Below are 21,996 nucleotides of genomic sequence, written 5' to 3' on the forward strand. Positions count from 1 at the left end.
TTCAACGCAGGTAATACGAGTAAACTTAAGTTACTTAATACATCCTCTATTCATCCATCTATTTTTCTATTGCTTGTCTATCTCGATGTTGGGGGGGACTATTCCAGCTGCACTCGGGCCGAAGGCAGGGCTGGACAAGTCGTCTCCTCATAAACAGTCACACAGAAAATATATTTGAAGGCAGCGAAGCCAAACAGTAGTTTGTGGGGTATTTACATGATTAAAAGTTATATAGTAAGTTTTCTTTTCTTAGAAACAACATTTTCCATTGTAGAGGACACTACTTCTCATAATGTAAAAGTTTAAACTGTAAATTGTACAGTAAACTGTACATTATTATTTTATACTTGTTACACTGAATGTGTACATTGTCATCTGTAAGTTATTATTTTAACTATTTGTTTGAAACAGTGGATGTTCCTGCACAATTATTTGCACTTAGAAGTATCTTTTTGAAGTAAAAAAATATGATTAGAACATTTTAGCATTATGTTTGTGTTCAATTAAGTAAGCGTGTTTTCCTAGAAATTCCTGCTACTTCATTTTACACACTATTGCATTTTTACAAAGCTTTTCTTTTTTGGACATATACCACAATAATATCCTTAATAATGTGATAATATCGTAGCATGAGATTTAATACCGTTACATCCCTATAATCTATACAAACTTTTGACCAAAGAGACACCTTTACATGTTATGTAAACAACAAGGAAGTGTTTTAAATGTAGAAAAAAAATATTATCCCATGAGGTGGCGACTTGTCCAGGGTGTATCCCGCCTTTCACCCATGTGCAGCTGAGATAGGCTTCAGCACCCCCGCGACCACCAAAAGGGACAAGCTGTTGAAAATGGATGGATGGATAGTAATAACACAGATTTGTTTTTAAATATATTTATAATTTTTTTTCAGCCTTTTTAAAGAAAATATATGCATCATCGACAGTTACACATCTTATATGATGAAGTCATATTGGCCAAGCCCCCACCACCACAAGTATATTGTCAATCTGGGGGAAACCCTGTAATGTATTTCAATTCACATCTGACCCTAGATACTGCTCTTAATTAAAACCATGTTTTACCGATGCAGGTGTTAAACATTCACTTTTAGCACACAAGTAGGATAGCGTACCATCACCAACTTGGCCCAATCATAAGCAGTGTCCCTAAGGAACACTCAGCTTTCAATTACCTCCAATAACAGCACTTATCAGAGCACTGAGCTTTCCCTGGAGGCATAGGGCCTGATGTCCACACTCAGCGGCCCGTGACAGAGATATTCATCACGAGGAGGAGTAACAGCTGGGCCTAAGGGAGAGGCACGTGTTAAATCCCAATGGAATAGACCAGGCCAGCGTCACACAGCCATTGTTAGAGGTGCAGATGAGAGTTGGACAATGAGGGGGGTTAAGGAGTGTTTCACACTATCCCATTACATCCATGCTGATGTATTAACATGAGACCATGATGTGCGTCGAGGAAAAAAAATCAACCGTGGCTCAGCTGCTATCCATAGCAGAAGGGAATCATTTTTTTGTGTTATTAAAGTCTGGCTCAAGTTGCTTTTCTGACTGAAGGCAACTGGGTGAGTTTTTACAGCTTGATAGTACTGTGCCCATTACCCAGATTTCCCTTTAATGAGCCACATGTTCATGGGGGAGGGGCAGTAAATACCATCCCCTAACCCTCGCTTTCTGTGCCTCGACAGAGACTTCTCGTTTACGTGTCCTAAGGAAGATCGCAAGCATGATGAAAAAGTAGCTTAGATTTACAAGACCTCCCCTGACAGCCAGGAAAAGGAGAAAATTAAACCACAGAGCATTAAAAAGGTCCCCACATTACAGGGCAGCTCTGACCCCAATAATAACCATCATTGTGGTTCATCAAGCACCAATACGTGACAGGATTGCAAATCCTGAAGTCCATCTATGACAGCTAACATCTTTATACAAGGAGATTACATCCTCTTCTGGATTCAGTGGAAGTCAGCGGATAGACACATTGTTATAAGGTCTCGGTTAAAAAGATTAAGAACATATTCTTTTAAAAGATCAACCCACGTGAACTACGGCTGGGAAGCTCAGAGTGCCTCTACAAAATGCTATACATGGCTCAGTATCATGACAATATAATATTTTTTATTCGTATTTTATCATTTACTCTTGACCCTTGAGTCAACTTATTTCAAAAACTCACACTATGCCTCCTTAACGGAAAAAACGGACAAGCTCAAAAACTATATATATATATATATATATATATATATATATATATATATATATATATATATATATATACACTGTACTTTTCGGACTATAAGTCGCAGTTTTTTTTCATAGTTTGGCCGGGGGTGCGACTTATACTCAGGAGCGACTTATGTGTTAAATTATTAACACATTACCGTAAAATATCAAATAAAATTATTTAGCTCATTCACGTAAGAGACTAGACGTATAAGATTTCATTGGATTTAGAGATTAGGAGTGACAGATTGTTTGGTAAATGTATAGCATGTTCTATATGTTATAGTTATTTGAATGACTCTTACCATAATATGTTACGTTAACATACCAGGCACATTCTCAGTTGGTTATTTATGCGTCATATAACGTACACTTATTCAGCCTGTTGTTCACTATTCTTTATTTATTTGAAATTGCCTTTCAAATGTCTATTCTTGGTCTATTTCAAAGCCAGAAAATAGGAAAAAAGTAATTTACTTTGACAATATTTTACAGAAAGTCAAGAAATATAAAACAAAAAAATAGCAGTGTTGGCATCTTTCTTTATAAAACTCAAATGTACTGTATAAACTAAGAAAGGCTTGCAGATTCAACTTTCCTTAGAATTATTAACTATAATTTAGTTGCATAACCACGGTTTCTGATAACTGCTTCACATCTGTGGCACATGGAGTCGACAGGTATTGCAGCCCAGGACACGTTCCACAATTCCTCTGCATTTTTTGGTTTTGCCTCATGAACAGCATTCTTTGTCAGCCCACAAGTTTTCAATGGGATTAAGGTTCAGGGATTGTGTTGGCCACTCCATTACTTGAACTCTGTTTGTCTGGAACCATGATTTTACTCGCTTGCTGGTGTGTTTGGGGTCATTGTCTTGTTGAAACACCCATTTCAAGGGCATTTCCTCTTCAGCATACGGCAACATGACTTCTTCCAGTATTCTGGTGTACTCAAACTGATCCATGATCCCTGGTATGCGATAAATAGGACCAACACCATAGTACGAGAAACATCCCCATATCATGATGCTTGCACCACCATGCTTCACCGTCTTCACTGTGTACTGGGGCTTGAATTCAGTGTTTGCAGGACGTCTGACAAACTGTCTGTGGCCCTTAGACCCAAAAAGAACAATCTTACTCTCATCAGTCCACAAATATTACGCCATTTCTCTTTAGGCCAGTCAATGTGTTCTTTGGCAAATTGTAACCACTTCAGCACACGTCTTTTTTTTAACAATGGGACTTTGCGGGGAATTCTTGCTGGTAGCTTCACATAGACGTGGTCTGATTGTTACAGTACTCACAGGCCATCTTAAATATTCTTTCATCCTCCTGGAGCTGATCATTGGCTGAGCCTTTGCCATTTTGGTTATTCTCCGATCCATTTCAATAGTTGTTTTTCTTTTTCTTCCTCGCCTTTTTGGTTTTGGCTGCCATTTTAAAGCATTTGATATCATTTTAGTTGAACAGCCTATCATTTTCTGCACTTCTTTATAGGTTTTCCCCTCTTTTATTACATTCTTAATCAAAGAACGCTCTTCTTCTGAACAGTGTCTTGAACGACCCATTTTACTCTGTTTTTCCAAGGACAAATGCACAGCCAGCATATGCAGTGTCAGTTGCCTTGATCCTAAAATAAGGGCCACTTGTTTAACATATTTTTTTTACACATAATCAATGATGTAACTTATGGAACGCAGCACTGCTATTTTTTTGAACACGCCCCTTTCAGTAAATGATTCAGTTTTTTACAGAATCAGCAGCATGCACATCATTCCTGTTGGGTCTTTTGGTTTTCTATACCTTTACTAAACCTTCTAGAAACGTACTTGCAGTGTAGCAGTTGAAATTCTAACAAAAACAGTGATTTATCTTGCTAGTGATGTGGGACTGCTATTATTTTGAACACAACTGTACATATACATGTATACGTACACATAGATATACGTACACATACATACTGTATACACATACGTATACATACATATACACATATATAGGTATACATACATATACACATACAGTGCCCTCCAAAAGTATTTGAACAGTGAGTCCAATTAGTTTATTTGTGTTGTAGACTGAAAACATTTGGGTTTGACGTCAAAAGATGAATATGGGACAAGAGATCAGCATATCAGCTTTTATTTCCAGGTATTTACAACTGGATCTGATACACAACTTAGAAGATAGCACCTTTTGTTTGAACCTACCTATTTTTCATGAGAGCAAAAGTATTGGAACATGTGACTGACAGGTGTGTTTTGTTGCCCAGGTGTCTCCCAATTATATTGATTATTCAAACAATAAATAGCACTGAATGTCTGAGCTCAGTTTCAGATTGGGTAGGATAGGTTTTGCCTTTGCAGACTGCATTTAGAGGTGGAGCCAACATGAAAACCAGAGAGCTGTCTATGGGTGAAAAAGAAGCAATTATGAATCTGAGAGAAGATCAATCAATCAGAGCCATTGCACAAACATTGGCCATAGCCAGTACAACCATTTGGAATGTCCTGAAGAAGAAAGAAACCACTGGTGTACTAAGAAACAGACGTCGAACAGGTAGACCAAGGAAAACATCAGCAGTTGAAGACATTGTGAGAGCTATAAAGAAAGACCATAAAACAACTGTTAGTGACATCATCAACAACCTCCAGAGGGCAGGAGTGTTCGCAGAAGACTTCATGAACAGAAGTACAGAGGCTACACCAGAAGATGCAAACCACTCATTAGCCAACATAATAGGAAGGCCAGACTGAAATTTGCCAAAAGGCACAGAGATGAGCCTAAAAAATTCTGGGAAAAAGTTTTATGTACTGATGAGACAAAAATGTACTTCTTCCAAAATGATGGAAAGGGGAAAGTTTGGAGAAAGAAAGGATCTGCTCATGATCCCAAACATACAAGCTCATCTGTGAATCACGGCGGAGGTAGTGTCATGGCTTGGGCTTGCATGGCTTCTTCTGGGACGGGCTCTTTCATCTTCATTGATGATGTAACACATGATGGCAGCAGCAAAATGAACTCAGAAGTCTAAAGAAACATTTTGTCTGCTCATTTAAAGAAAGATGCAACCAAACTAATTGGGAGATCCTTCATGCAGCAAGATAACGACCCATAACACACTGCCAAAACAACAAAGGAGTTCATCAGGGACAAGAAGTGTTAGGTTTTAGACTGGCCAAGTCAGTCTCCAGACTTACAGTTGTGGTCAAAAGTTTACATACACTTGTAAAGATAATAATGTGGCTGTCTTGAGTTTCCAATAATTTCTACAACTCTTATTTTTTGTGATAGAGTGATTGGAGCACATACTTGTTAGTCACAAAAAATATTCATGAAGTTTGGTTCTTTTATGAATTTATTATGGGTCTACTGAAAATGTGACCAAATCTACTGGGTCAAAAGTATACATACAGCAATGTTAATATTTGGTTACATGTCCTTAGGCACCAATTTTGTCAAGAGGAGTGGTCAAAAATTCAACCAGAAGCTTGCCAGAAGCTTGTGGATGGCTAGCAAAAGCGCCTTATTGCAGTGAAACTTGCCAAGGGACATGTAACCAAATATTAACATTGCTGTATGTATACTTTTGACCCAGCAGATTTGGTCATATTTTCAGTAGACCCATAATAAATTCATAAAAGAACCAAACTTCATGAATGTAGAAATGATTGGAAACTCAAGACAGCCATGACATTATGTTCTTTACAAGTGTATGTAAACTTTTGACAACGACTGTAAACCCAAGCATGCATTTTACCTGCTGAAGAGGAGACTGAAGGGAGTAACCCCCCAAAACAAACAACTGAAAGAGGCTGTGGTGAAAGCCTGGAAAAGCATTAAAAAAAAAGAATGCACACGTTTGGTGATGTCAATGGGTCACAGGCTTGATGCAGTTTTTGAAAGCAAAGGATTTGCAACTAAATATTAATTCTTATTCACTTTAATCTATTTTAAGTTTATATGTTCCAATACTTTTGCTCACCTAAAAATGTTGTGTTCCATTACAAATAATGCTATCTTCTAAGTTGTGTATCAGATCCAAATGTAAATACCTGGAAATAAAAGCTGAAATGTTGATCTCTTGTCTCATATTTAAATGTTTTCAGTCTACAACAAAAATAAAGGAATAGGCCTCACTGTTCCAATACTTTTGGAGGGCACTGTATAGATGTATACATAAATATACACATACATACGTATGCACACATATACGTATGCATACATATATACGTATACATACATATATACGTATACATACTAGGGCTGGGCGATATGGGCTTTTATTAATATCTCGATATTTTTAGGCCATGTCACGATACACGATATATATCTCGATATTTTGCCTTAGCCTTGAATTAACACTTGATGCATATAATCACACCAGTATGATGAATCCATGTGTCTTTCTTGTTCATACTGCATTATCCATCCATCCATTTTCTACCGTTTGTCCCGTTCAGGGTCGCAGCGGGGTGCTTGAGCCTATCTCATTGATATATGCTAATTTTAAACTTTCATGCAGAGAGGGAAATCACAACTAAGTCAATTCACCAAAACTGTATTTATTAAACAGTTATTAAGCAGTGGCACAAACATTCATGTAATTTCAAAACAGAAAGTGCAAGATTGTCAGACATTTGAAAACAAGCTATTAGTGCACTTTTGTGCATGATGTCACTAAGATGACATATCAAAACAACACTAAATTAAAGTGCACTTTTTGCACAAAATGCCACTACAATATTTTTTTTAACAAATATGAAGTGCACTTTTGTGCATGATGTCACACAAGATATTTAAAAAACTGTAAAATAAAAATTAGCTGCATAATAGGAAATCAAATAGTGGATGTCCTTCGCTATGTGGTAGGTTACTGCGGACATTATCTCATTCTGTTGTTGATTATTTTTTGTTGATATGGAAATGGAAGACGCCAAGCTCAATTGGGTCAGTGCTGGTTGCTTGGGCATTTTGTTGGGTGTGGCACCAGCCGGAGATGTTGACATGCGGAGTTTCAAGCACTCTTCACTCTCTAGCGGGTGACTTTTCAAATGATGCTACAAATTAGTAGTCATACTTGCCAACCCTCCCGTTTTTAGCGGGAGAATCCCGTTATTCAGCGCCTCTCCCGACAACCTCCCGACAGAGATTTTCTCCCGACAAACTCCCGGTATTCAGCCGGAGCTGGAGGCCACGCCCCCCCAAAAAAAAGTCTGCCGCAGCTGCGATTGGACCTGACCAGCCTCCGGGTACAAGTACTGGAGTACCAATTGCTTGCCAGGGAAGATCTTCCCCAGGAAGCAAGGATTGACCGGTTTTGGGCCATGCTAGGGAGAGATGGAAGATTCCACACTCTCGTGCATTTGATGAAAGCACTTTTGTGCGTGCCACACAGCAATGCATCATCAGAGAGGGTGTTCAGCATGGTTAGAAAAATAGTGACAGAGAATAGAAAGAGGATGGACAATTCAACCCTTAACAAAGCATTGTACTTTCAAGTACAACAATGAGTAGATGAGTGTTGTGTGTGTGTGTGTGTGTATACGTGTAAATAAATGAACACTAAAAGTCAAGTATTTCTGTTATTTATATATATAATAAAAAAATAAAAATAAAAATAAATATATATATATATATATATATATATATATATATATATATATATATATATATATATATATATATATATATATATATATATATATATATGTTGAGAAAGGTTTTTCTTAAACTGTTCAACAATTTGCTCACGCATTTGTTGACAAAGTGGTGACCCTCGCCCCATCCTTGTTCGTGAATGACTGAGCATTTCATGGAATCTACTTTTATACCCAATCATGGCACCCACCTGTTCCCAATTTGCCTGTTCACCTGTGGGATGTTCCAAATAAGTGTTTGATGAGCATTCCTCAACTGTATCAGTATTTATTGCCACCTTTCCCAACTTCTTTGTCACGTGTTGCTGGCATCAAATTCTAAAGTTAAAGATTATTTGCAAAAAAAAAAGGTTTATCAGTTTGAACATCAAATATGTTGTCTTTGTAGCATATTCAACTGAATATGGGTTGAAAATGATTTGCAAATCATTGTATTCCGTTTATATATACATCTAACACAATTTCACAACTCATATGGAAACGGGGTTTGTACAAAGGAGATTAAAGACAACGCATCCCAGCTACAACTAGGTTATATTAACACAGATACGACTGTATATACGACGGATACCGCCCTCCAAAATAGTCTCTCTCTTTTTGATAAAATATCAATCAATCAATCAATCAATGTTTATTTATATAGCCCTAAATCACAAGTGTCTCAAAGGGCTGTAACAGAGGAATTATTACGGCGTGTAAGTGGGATAAAACAAACAACATGTTTACTTGACCCACTTTCTGGGAAACGTATCAAGGAACTGATTGTATTATTGGTCCATCAGTGCTAAATATTATAAACTTATCACTTTCCTCCGGCACTGTTCCCCTAGCATTCAAAAATGCGGTTATTCATCCTCTGCTCAAAAGACCTATCTTCGATCCTGACCTCATGGTAGACTACCACCTTCCGTTTATTTTGAATTCTCGAAAAAATTGTTGCACAGCAGCTAAATGAACACTTAGTGTCTAACAATCTCTGTGAACCCTTTCAATCCGGTTTCAGGGCAAATCACTCTACGGAGACAGCCCTCGCAAAAATGACTAATGATCTATTGCTAACGATGGATTCTAATGCGTCATCTATGTTGCTGCTTCTTGATCTTAGCGCCGCTTTTGATACCGTCGATCATAATATTTTATTTGAGCGTATCAAAACACGTGTTGGTATGTCAGACTTAGCCTTGTCTTGGTTTAACTCTTATCTTACTGACAGGATGCAGTGTGTCTCCCATAACAATGTGACCTCTGACTATGTTAAGGTAACATGCGGAGTTTCCCAGGGTTCGGTTCTTGGCCCTGCACTTTTCAGGATTTACATGCTGCCGCTAGGCGATATCATACGCAAATACGGTGTTAGCTTTCACTGTTATGCTGATGACACCCAACTCTACATGCCCCTAAAGCTGACCAACACGCCGGATTGTAGCCAGCTGGAGGCGTGTCTTAATGAAATTAAACAATGGATGTCTGCTAACTTTTTGCAACTCAACACTAAGAAAACGGAAATGCTGATTATCGGTCCTGCTAGACACCGACATTTATTTAATAATACCACCTTAACATTTGACAACCAAACAATTACACAAGGCGACCCGGTAAAGAATCTGGGTATTATCTTCGACCCAACTCTCTCGTTTGAGTCACACATCAAGAGTGTTACTAAAACGGCCTGCTTTCATCTCCGTAACATCGCTAAAATTTGTTCCATTTTGTCCACTAGCGACGCTGAGAACATTATTCATGCGTTCGTTACGTCTCGTCTCGATTACTGTAACGTATTATTTTCGTGTCTCCCTATATCTAGCATTAAAAGATTACAGTTGGTACAAAATGCGGCTGCTAGACTTTTGACAAGAACAAGAAAGTTTGATCATATTACGCCTATACTGGCTCACCTGCACTGGCTTCCTGTGCACTTAAGATGTGACTTTAAGGTTTCACTACTTACGTATAAAATACTACACGGTCTAGCTCCAGCCTATCTTGCAGATTGTATTGTACCATACTGTATGTCCGGGCAACAAATCTGCGTTCAAAGAACTCCGGCTTATTAATGATCCCCGGAGCCCAAAAAAAGTCTGCGGGCTGTAGAGCGTTTTCTATTCGGGCTCCAGTACTATGGAATTCCCTCCCGATAACAGTTAGAGATGCTACCTCAGTAGAAGCATTTAAGTCCCATCTTAAAACTCATTTGTATACTCTAGCCTTTAAATAGACCCCCTTTTTAGACCAGTTGATCTGCTGTTTCTTTTCTTTTCTCCTCTGACCCCCTCTCCCTTGTGGAGGGGGGAGTTACACAGGTCCGGTGGCCATGGATGAGGTGCTGGCTGTCCAGAGTCGGGACCTGGGGTGAACCACTAGCCTGTGCATCGTTTGGGGACATCTCTGCGCTGCTGACCCGTCTCCGCTCGGGATGGTTTCTGCTGGCCCCACTATGGACTGGACTCTCACTATTATGTTGGATCCACTATGGGCTGGACTTTCACTGATATGTTGGATCCACTATTGACTGGACTTTCACAATATTATGTCAGACCCACTCGACATCCATTGCTTTCGGTCTCCCCTAGAGGGGGTGGGGGGAAATGGTTACCCACATATGCTATCCTCTCCAAGGTTTCTCATAGTCATTCACATCGACGTCCCACTGGGGTGAGTTTTTCCTTGCCCTTATGTGGGCTCTGTACCGAGGATGTCGTTGTGGCTTGTGCAGCCCTTTGAGACACTTGTGATTTAGGGCTATATAAATAAACATTGATTGATTGATTGAACTTGTCCACTCATCTACAAAATTAAATGAAATAATATTATGGATGGATGGATGGATTTAGTTTATGTCAACATTTTCATCGACACTGGCTTAGTGAGGGCTGAGGGAAGGGGTGGTGTGTCCATGTGTGCACAGCCTGACTGAGCCAGACAGCCGAGGGACAGCTATAGGGAAGGTGATACTCGTGTATCGTGTCCTTATTTCAGCAGTTTTCTAAAAATTTTGTCATCCCCACCCTTGCTTTCTGATGTGGCCGAAACCTGACACTTTGTGCTTCATTCAACCAAACTGTAGTAACGCGCCACTTCACATTCTTAGTAATGGCAACAGTGTTGCAACGATGGGAACAGTAATTCATTAGATTACTCGTTACTGAAAAAAATGTTGTCGTGAGTAACACTGTTGCACTCTAACAACGCTGTTATTACAAGTATAACACATTTATTAGTTTTTATGGTGTGAAGTATATATTTTGTCTAATTAATTAGTTGTATAGGTCCCTGTTGTTCAGCAATGTTTGCTAGCGATACCAAGATTCACTATATCCTGTTGAGCCAACGAAAGATTTATTCATTTAGTTTATGAGTACTATGAAGGATATGTTCTTGATGCTAACGAATAGCACCAATGATGTGGTCACCTGTGACGAATAAAGCACTTGGCTTTCCTGCACAACAACAACTAAGCTTTTAGTTTCTGTCATGTAATCGAGAAATAAATAACGGTGGATTGGACCAACAATTAAAATAGTTATTACTACTACATATACTTAACGTGACTAGGGATGATGTTTGATAAGAAATTATTGAGTTCGAGCCTATTATCGAATCCTCTTATCGAACCGATTCCTTATCGATTCTCTTATCGAGTCCAGATAGGTTGTTGTATATGGAAAAAAACACACAATATTTGGTTTAACAAATCACTTCACATTCTCTACTGCTCGCTACTATAGTATTACCATATCTGAGTTATTGTGCAGAAATGTGGGGAAATAACAAATTTGCACTACATTCGTTAACCATGTTACAAAAAAAATTAATTAAACTGATACATAATGTTGGATATAGAGAACATACAAACAATTTATTTATTAAGTCAAAAATATTAAAGTTCGATGATTTGGTAAAATTGCAAACAGCTAAAATGATGTGGAATTAAATACTAATGGATTAAGTAAAGAAGTTAAACATTGTACTGATATGATCCAGTTTAAGAGGTTGTTCAAATGAATAGTGCTTACAAAGTACAAAGAAGAAGAATTATGAGAAATACTTTCAACCTTATTGAAAATAAGATATTCTTCATTTTAGTATATTAATAATGACTGAATTAATTAATTACATATTACAAAACTGTTGTATATACTAATTCACAGATATTTTATTATAAAAAGGTCAGTAAATGATGTATATATTTGTAAACGCTATGAAGTGGGAAAGGGGTAGGATTAAATAAGATTTACTTCTTCCTACTCCTGTAAAGTGAAATTATATGAAACTGTGATGTATTATACTGTAAGTGTGTTCATGTTCCAAATAAACTAAAGAAATAAAGAAAGCACTAGTTTATTAGACAGACTTGCAAACTCTGTCGTGGTGTAGATTACAAGATAACGTTAACGTTTCTTTCAGACACATACAAAAACGCTCACGTTAACGTTACCGTTAGCCGCTGACTATGTTTAGGTAACGTTAGTCTAGCTAACATTACTGCAGTCCTGGTTGACATAAGAGGTAACTTTACTACAAGTGAGCAGATATGGAAATTAACCGGCAACAGTTAACGTTAGTTACTAACCGGCGTCACCGCCACTGTAGCTGGGACAGGGGCAGCTGGCAGAAGAAGAGGGGTGTTCTTCGTCGTCTCTGCCGCTGCTTCGAAGACACGACACGCTTGTTGTACTTCCCCCGCTTACACGAGAGTGAAGCCTGGCAATAATTGCATATTGCCGCTTCCTGGTTTTTTTGGTGAAATTAAGCCATGCCTTGGAGCACTTTTTCCGGTCCATTTTTTTCCTGCTTTTCCTGTCTGCGCCTAATGACTGAGCTACGTGACGTCATTTCTTGTGATGTCACACGGGGCATTTCTTGTCGGGACGAGATTCGTTCCCAGGGATTCGAATAAAGAACCAACACTTTTTCTTTACTATAGTGGTCTCGATAACGGGTACCGGTTCTCAAAAAGGGATTTGAGTCCGAGGACTCGGTTCTTTTCTTATCGAACAACCGGGAAAACCGGTTTTGAGTATATCCCTAAACGTGACGTTAGTGTATTTGCACAACCAGGTCTTCCTAGATTGTATTTAGGCACAGCACCACAAAAGAACAGAAAGTAATGTGATTTATTTTCCTTTCTTACATTTAGCTCTGCTCTCAAACAATACCAATATGACAAAAAATAAACTTGATTGCATTACAGAAAGTTTCTCAAAAAAGTCAAATGTTCCATCCATCCATCCATCTTCTTCTGCTTATTCGAGGTCGGGTCGCGGGGTCAGCAGCCTAAGAAGGGAAGCCCAGACTTCCCTCTCCTCAGCCACTAGGTCCAGCTCCTCCCGGGGGATCCCAAGGCGTTCACAGGCCAGCCGGGAGACATAGTCTTCCCAACGTGTCCTGGGTCTTCCCCAAGGCCTCCTACCTCCCTAAGGAGGCGTTCGGGTGGCATCCTGACCAGATGCCCGAACCACCTCATCTGGCTCCTCCCGATGTGGAGGAGCAGCGGCTTTACTTTGAGCTCCCCCCGGATGACAGAGCTTCTCACCCTATCTCTAAGGGAGAGCCCCGCCACCCGGCAGAGGAAACTAATTTCGGCCGCTTGTACCCGTGATCTTGTCCTTTCGGTCATAACTCAAAGCTCATGACCATAGGTGAGGATGGGAACGTAGATCGACCAGTAAATCGAGAGCTTTACCTTCCGGCTCAGCTCCTTCTTCACCACAACGGATTGATACAGAGTCCGCATTACTGAAGACGCCGCACCGATCCGCCTGTCAATCTCACGATCCGCTCTTCCCTCACTCGTGAACAAGACTACGAGGTACTTGAACTCCTCCACTTGGGGCAAGATCTGCTCCCCAACCTGGAGATGGCATTCCACCCTTTTCCGGGCGAGAACCATGGACTCTGACTTGGAGGTGCTGATTCCCATCCCAGTCGCTTCACACTCGGCTGCGAACCGATCCAGTGAGAGCTGAAGATCTTGGCCAGATTAAGCCATCAGGACCACATCATCTGCAAAAAGCAGAGACCTAATCCTGCAGCCACCAAACCAGATACCCTCAACGCCCTGACTGCGCCTAGAAATTCTGTCCATAAAAATTATGAACAGTATCGGTGACAACGGGCAGCACTGACGCAGTACAACCCTCACTGAAAACGGGTCCGACTTACTGCCGGCAATGCGGACCAAGCTCTGACACTGATCATACAGGGAGCGGACCGCCACAATCAGACAGTCCGTTACCCCATACTCTCTGAGCACTCCCCACAGGACTTCCCGGGGTACACGGTTGAATGCCTTCTCCAAGTCCACAAAGCACATGTAGACTGGTTGGGCAAACTCCCATGCACCCTCAAGGACCCTGCCGAGAGTATAGAGCTGGTCTACAGTTCAACGACCAGGACGAAAACCACACTGTTCCTCCTGAATCCGAGGTTCGACTATCCAGCGTAGCCTCCTCTCTAGTACACCTGAATAGACCTTACCGGGAAAGCTGACGAGTGTGATCACACGATAGTTGGAACACACCCTCCGGTTCCTCTTTTTAAAGAGAGGAACCACTACCCCGGTGTGCCAATCCAAAGGTACTTCCCCTGATGTCCACGTAATGTTGCAGAGTCTTGTCAACCAAAACAGCCCCACAGCATCCAGAGCCTTAAGGTTTTCATCCACCCCCTGGGCCTTGCCACCGAGGAGCTTTTGAACTACCTCGGCAACCTCAGCCCCAGAAATAGGAGAGCCCACCACAGATTCCCCAGGAACTGCTTCCTCATAGGAAGACGTGTTGGTAGGATTGAGGAGGTCTTCAAAGTATTCCCTCCACCGATCCACAACATCCGCAGTCGAGGTCAGCAGAACACCACCCCCACCATACACGGTGCTGACATTGCACTGCTTCCCCTACTGAGGCGGCGGATGGTGGTCCAGAATCGTTTCGAAACGGCCTGGAAGTCTTTTTCCATGGCTTCCCCGAACTCCTCCCATGTCTGAGTTTTTGCCTCCGCGACCGCTGAAGCCGCACACCGCTTGGCCTGTTGGTACCTGTCTGCTGCCTCCGGAGTCCTATGAGCCAAAAGATAGGACTCTTACTTCAACTTGACGGCATCCCTAGGATTACCGCCACGACGGGCACCAACCACCTTGCAGCCACAGCTCCAATCGGCCGCCTCGACAATAGATGTACGGAACATCGTCCACTCGGATTCAATGTACAGCGCCTCCCTCGTGACATGTTCAAAGATCTTTCAGGGGCGGGAATTGAAACGCTCTCCTACGGGAGACTCTGCTAGGCGTTCCCAGCAAAACCCTCACAATGCGTTTAGGCTTGCCAGATCTGTCCGGCATCTTCCCCCACCAATGCAGCCAACTCACCACCAGGTGGTGATCGGTAGAAAGCTCTGCCCCTCTCTTCACCCGAGTGTCCAAAACATGAGACCGCAAATCCGATGACACAACTACAAAGTCAATCATGGAACTGCGGCCTAGGGTGTCCTGGTGCCAAGTGCACATATGGACACCTTTATGTTTGAACATGGTGTTTGTTATGGACAATCTGTGACGAGCACAAAAGTCCAATAACAAAACACCACTCGGGTTCAGATCCGGGCGGCCATTCTTCCCATTCACGTCTCTCCAGGTTTCACTGCCATTGCCAATATGAGCGTTGAAGTCCCCCAGTAGAACGAGTGAATCACCCGGGGGAGCACTCCAGTACTCCCTCGAGTAAATCCAAAAATGGTGGGTACTCTGAGATGCCGCTTGGCGCCTAAGCGCAAACAACAGTCAGGACCCGTCCCCCCACCTGAAGGCGAAGGGAAGCTACCCTCTCGTCCACTCCAACGCGCAGGCTTTGAGCCGGGGGGAAACAATAATTTCCACCCCAGCCGGCCGCCTCTCACTGCTGGCAATGCCAGAGTGGAAGAGAGTCCAGCCCCTCTCGAGAGAACTGGTTCCAGAGGTCTTGCTGTGCGTCGAAGTGAGTCCGACTATATCTAGCCGGAACTTCTCCACCTCGAGCACTAGCTCAGGCTCCTTCCCCCCCAGCGAGGTGACGTTCCACGTCCCAAGAGCTAGCTTATGTAGCCGAGGATCGGACCGCCAAGTGCCCTGCCTTCGGCTTCCGCCCAGCTCACATTGCACCCGACCTCTATGGCTCCTGCTATGGGTGGTGAGCCCATTGGAGGGGGGACCCACGTTGCCTCTTCGAGCTGTGCCCGGCCGGACCCCATGGGGACAGGCCTGGCCACCAGGCGCTCGCCATCGTGCCCCACCTACAGGCCTGGCTCCAGAAGGGGGCCCCAGTGACCCGCGTCCGGGCGAGGGAAATCTGGGTCCTTCGTTTGTGTTTTTCATAGAGGTCTTCAAGCTGCTCTTTGTCTGATCCCTCACCTAGGACCAGTTTGTCTTGGGAAACCCTACCAGGGGGCGTAAAGCCCCCGGACAACATAGCTCCTAGGATCATTGGGACACGCAAACTCCTGTACCACGATAAGGTGGCAGCTCAGAGTGGAGCAAATCAAATGTTCAGACAAACATTTTACAAAGTGATCACTGCAGACACAAGCGGTCCGATTGTATTGCACAAGATGATGAAAGTGATTATTTTTAAGAGCCATTTCCTTCGACGCACTTTAGTTTTTTTCCCTCTGACTTTATTACCTTTGAGAACCACCTCTTTCGGGACTCTTTGAAAGTTCTTACCTATATCTCTACTTGAACCACTGGAACACCCAAGAACAGAACAGGAATATGGCATCTTATGCTCAAACTCTACACTCACTCTCATTTGTTTTAAAGGCCTACTGAAACCCACTAGTACCGACCACGCAGTCTGATAGTTTATATATCAATGATGAAATCTTAATTAGTAAAGTGCAATTTTAAATGTCCCGCAAAATATCCTGCTGAAAACGTTTCGATATGATGACGTTTGCGCGTGACGTCACGGATTGTAGCAGACATTTTGGGACACCATTGTGGGCAGCTATTAAGTCGTCTGTTTTCATCGCAAAATTCCACAGTATTCTGGACATCTGTGTAGGTGAATCTTTTGCAATTTGTTTAATGAACAATGAAGACAGCAAAGAAGAAAGCTGTAGGTGGGAAGCGGTGTATTAGCGGCCGGCTGCAGCAACACAAACACGTAGTCGGTGTTTCATTGTTTATATTCCCAAAATATGACAGTCAAGTTTACCATTGGCCTGTGGAGAACTGGGACAACAGAGACTCTTACCAGGAGGACTTTGAGTTGGATACGCGCTACCGTGAGTACGCAGCTGCGGCTTCCAAACATTTGATCGCTTGCCCGTACGTGCGTGCCGCTATGTGCATGTCACGTACGTAACTTTGGGGAAATATATGTGCTGTATGAACTTTGCGGAAGTGAACTGTACTTTGGGCTGTGGGATTGAGTGTGTTGTGCCGGTGTTTGATTTGTATTGGCGGGTTATATGGAAAAGAGGGGGAAGGTGTTTGTTATGCGGGATTAATTTGTGGCATATTAAATATAAGCCTGGTTGTGTTGTGGCTAATAGAGTACCGAATTTTTCGCACCATAAGCCGCACCTAAAAACCACAATTTTTCTCAAAAGCTGACAGTGGGGCTAATAACCCTGTGCACCTTATATATGGATTAATATTAATATTTATTTTGATAAAGTTTAGGTCTCGCAACTACGATAAAAAGCCGCCATCTTTTTTCCCCGTAGAGCGCTTCTTCTTCTACGGTAAGCAACTGCCCCCATAGAAGAGGAAGCGCTTCTTCTTCTACTGTAAGCAACCGCCAAGGTGAGCACCCGCCCCCGTAGAAGAAGAAGCGCGCGGATATTACGTTTCATTTTATTTGTGTGTTTCTGTAAAGACCACAAAATATCTCCTACTAAGAGACACGCGTACAAGGTTCCACTGACTTTTGATATTCATGTGAACCGCACTGTGGATACAACGGGAACACGTACGGTGAATATTCGCACCACAGGGAATGAGAAGTCGTCCTTCACTGTGGTTCTAGCTTGCCATGCTAACGGCCAGAAACTTCCACCCACGGTAATATTCAAAAGGAAGACCTTGCCAAAAGAGAACTTTCCAGCCGGCGTCATCATAAAAGCTAACTCGAAGGGATGGATGGATGAAGAAAAAATGAGCGAAGAGACCGGGTGACTTTTTTCACGCAGCTCCGTCCCTGTTGATCTATGACTGCATGCGCGTCCACATCACAGATGGTGTCAAAAAACAAGTGAAGCACATCGAAGAAGAATAATTCGAGGGATTTGTGGATGAGTAATAACTTCAGAAAGTGAGCTTTAAATGTTTATTTTGTGTGTTGTGTGACACTAATGTTTGAGCAACGTTGAGTTATTGATGTTGCTATTGCTCTGCACTATTTTGAGTGTTACTATTTTTGTGATTGCACATTTGCACATTACATTTTGGGAGTGAACAGAGTTGTTAGAACGCTGGTTTGTAATATATTATTAAAGTTTGACTGACCTATCTGACTGTTTTTTTGACATTCCCTTTAGCGTAGCGTAGGTGCGGCTAATAACACGGGGCGGCTAATAGGTAAACAAAGTTTTGAAATATGCCATTCATTGAAGGTGTGGCTTACAACACGGGGCGGCTTATGGTGCGGAAAATACGGTATATATATGTCTTGTGTTTATTTACTGTTTTAGTCATTCCCAGCTGAATATCAGGTCCCACCCGCCTCTCACAGCATCTTCCCTATCTGAATCACTTCCACTGCCCTAATCCTTCACTCTCACTTTCCTCATCCACAAATATTTCATCCTCGCTCAAATTAATGGGGTAATCGTCGCTTTTTCGGTCCGAATCGCTCTCGCTGCTGGTGGCCATGATTGTAAACAATGTGCAGATGTGAGAAGCTCCACAACCTGTGACGTCACGCTACTTCCGGTACAGGCAAGGCTTTTTTATCAGCGACCAAAAGTTGCGAACTTTATCGTCGATGTTCTCTACTAAATCTTTTCAGCAAAAATATGGCAATATCGCGAAATGATCAAGTATGACACGTAGAATGGACCTGCTATCTCCGTTTAAATAAGAAAATCTCATTTCAGTAGGCCTTTAATGCTGCTTGATCATCATGTGAATTAAGCCGCGTAGTAGAAAAACAGATATGACGTCATATGCAACCAAGCTATTGGTTCCTTTAAAAAGAAGGGGAACTAGAATTGAAAAAATCATACATTTTATTTTTTGTGACAAAAATCTGAGATTGTATTTTTAGACCATATCATCTAGGCCTTTGTGACCCCAGATAGAAAACGTTTGGACATCCCTGCCTTAAAACTTACAAACTCCACTTAACACCTCTGCCTGAAATTCAGAGCCCATGAAATCAGTGAACGCTATCAAAGTAATTCTAATATTAAGCTTAGTTTGATCAAATTCACAGTAATGTGAGATATTTAAGTAAAAAGTGCTGTTTAATTTTAATTTGTGGCTGTCAGCATAAATTCCATACTTGTATTGGCGCTATGTATCGCAATTCCTCACAGCTTGTTATTTTGCTGGGAACCAAAACACTCCGAGGAAAATCAGAGCATTTAGCTATATCTCTCTAATCCACACTCCACAAGGATTATGACAATGGAGGTAGTGGAAGGGGAAAGGATTAAAAAGTAGATTTTGCATGCATCACATGCTGGCGCACTTATATATTACATTATCAGCTCCTGTGGTTGTGCCAGTGTTTCTAACATGTTTCCGCTACAAAAAAATTGACACTAATCTGTTATTTCTAAAAGGTCAGCGTGTTTGACAGGAGGTGATTCCAAATAGTAATTTGCAATTTTTTACCAAAGATACCAAGGTACTGAACTGCATGTCTATTGCAAGGCATTGTGCGCCATCTAGTGGTATAAAAATAATTTACACATGAATACTTTTTAATAAGGTTTTTAAAAAGATCATACATTTTTTTTTACCATTAATTAAAATTCTATACACTTGCTTGTGGTACTTACATTCTTCTAAGCCCAGTTGATAAGCGAGATTCTGAAGACCTTTGACCTTTTCCATCAGGTTAGCTGTTGTCAAGGCACCGAGCTCTAGGTAAAAAAAATATACTATAAAATCAAAACTTCAGCACCACATTTACGCATTACCTTTTAACATCTCTATGTCCTCACTCTCTAGCTCAGCCATCCACTTAGGGGGAGAATCTGTGATAGGCTGCAAAAACAACAATACATTTTATTAAAACATGAAACATTAAAAGAGTTAGTTTTAAAGAGACCTAATACCTTACATTTTTACAAGATGTAGCAAATTCAGCGACTCCGGGCACTACACAAAAGAGGACTTTCATTAAAACAAGCAAACAAAAACGACACAAAAGAAGTCACGTTTAAGAGTCCTTACGCTGCTCTGGCCAAAGGTCAGGGGATGCTCTGTCCAGATTTTCAAAACTGAGCAAAGAGGTCTCAAAGTCTTCACCTATCACAAGAAGAGCAATTATTCACTCAGTTTTCTGGATTAATTAAATTGTATTTTTAAGGCCTAATCTAACTTGCATTGTGCACGGAGAGCTGAACTTGTGACACTTTCAGTGAGGTAAAGCTTTCCCCATTTTCATTATTATATGTTGCAATGGTGCACAATTGCATGTCATCATGCAGTAAGGTGTTTTAATTACTAATTTAGTTACATTATTTAGCTAGACGAGAGGGTCAATATATTAGACAAAGCATTAAGATGCAGTACAGCTTTACACTAATGGACACTGTATTAAATAACAATATTGTTAAATTAACACAGTCACTAAAAAATTAAATACAAATTTGCTGAAACATATTGTCTGTGATGCCATTAGGTTGCACTAGTGTACTTAATGAGGTGTCCAGTAAGTATATATCCCTATGCAGGCAAATCTGTTGCACTGTATAAGTGTGAATGCAATAAGAAACACACCTAAGGCATTGAACATGTTAATTGTAGGACCAACAGAGGATACATTGCAGCCAATACTAACGAAAAAAGCAACCAGGTCGCATATCATTGATAGTACAAACACTTGATCATAACACTGTTAAGCTATAATGTACAGTGTGATTTAACCCAAATGTTGTATTACCCAATGCTTGCAATTTATTAGCTAACAAGAGCCATGTTTGTGAGTGAAATGTCTACTGTTGTACATTGGACACTTAGGCCACTTGAAGCTTTTGGTCCAACAGATAGTTTAACAACACATTTCCACAACGAACGTGTCGACTTTTAATCATTATAGTTCCGAGTAAGGTGGTCGATGATTTTCTGTCCATTAACAATACGAATATTTGACATTGTCGAAACACAGCTCGGTAAAGAATTAGAATTTACCTCCATTTGGAGACGCCATCTTTGAAATGAACACGTGACCAAAGGGAACCAATGGAAGAAGACGTTTGAGAGCTTCAGAATGATGTAATTCAAACTTTCTGCCACTAGAGGTATTTTCAATGCAATGTAATACAATACTAGCGTTACACATTATATCAGGGGTCACCAACGCGGTGCCCGCGGGCACCAGGTTGCCCGTAAGGACCAGATGAGTCGCCCGCGGGCCTGTTCTAAAAAAAATAATTAAAAAAAATAAAAAAATAAAAAAAAAAAATAATTTTTTTTTAAATTAAATCTACATAGAAAAATCACAAGATACACTTTCAATCAGTGCATCAACCCAAACAACCTCCCCCATGCACACTCATCCACACCCACTCACACAAAAGGGGTTATTTCTTTCTGCTACCAATATTCTGGTTCCCACAACATAGACAACACATCTGCAAGGGACACAGTCCCTGAAGCACACATGATTGTATAGGCTGCTGGTCCACTAACATTTTCATTAATTACTATTTTTTTTATGTAATTATTTTTATATTGTTTTACTTTCTTTTTTATCCAAGAAATTTTTATTTATTTATTTATCTTATTTTATTTTATTTTTTAAAAAAGGGCCTTATCTTCAACAGACCAGGTTGTCAATGAAATTAGATTTGTTTAAAGGGTTTTTTAAACCAGGCCCAGTCCAGATAATGTCCAAGTCGGACTCAGCAACACACACCTTCATTCATGTACACAGAAAAAAA

General features: G+C 41.0%; 1 protein-coding gene across 1 annotated transcript in view; it reads right to left on the reverse strand.

Moving 5' to 3' along the window:
- lin52 (lin-52 DREAM MuvB core complex component) overlaps positions 1 to 21,982 on the reverse strand; it is a 73,502-nt gene extending 51,520 nt beyond the window's left edge. The window contains exons 1-5 of the mRNA XM_062042289.1: positions 21,245 to 21,982; positions 20,285 to 20,359; positions 20,172 to 20,209; positions 20,029 to 20,095; positions 19,888 to 19,971 (exon numbers count right to left, since the gene is read on the reverse strand). Coding sequence (XP_061898273.1) covers positions 19,888 to 19,971; positions 20,029 to 20,095; positions 20,172 to 20,209; positions 20,285 to 20,359; positions 21,245 to 21,395 — 415 coding nt within the window. The 5' untranslated portion in view covers positions 21,396 to 21,982. The remainder of the gene's footprint in view (positions 1 to 19,887; positions 19,972 to 20,028; positions 20,096 to 20,171; positions 20,210 to 20,284; positions 20,360 to 21,244) is intronic.
- Between the last annotated feature and the right edge of the window lie 14 nt (positions 21,983 to 21,996).

The sequence above is a fragment of the Entelurus aequoreus genome, linkage group LG03 (genome assembly GCF_033978785.1).
Source record: "Entelurus aequoreus isolate RoL-2023_Sb linkage group LG03, RoL_Eaeq_v1.1, whole genome shotgun sequence".
Lineage (NCBI taxonomy): Eukaryota > Metazoa > Chordata > Actinopteri > Syngnathiformes > Syngnathidae > Entelurus > Entelurus aequoreus.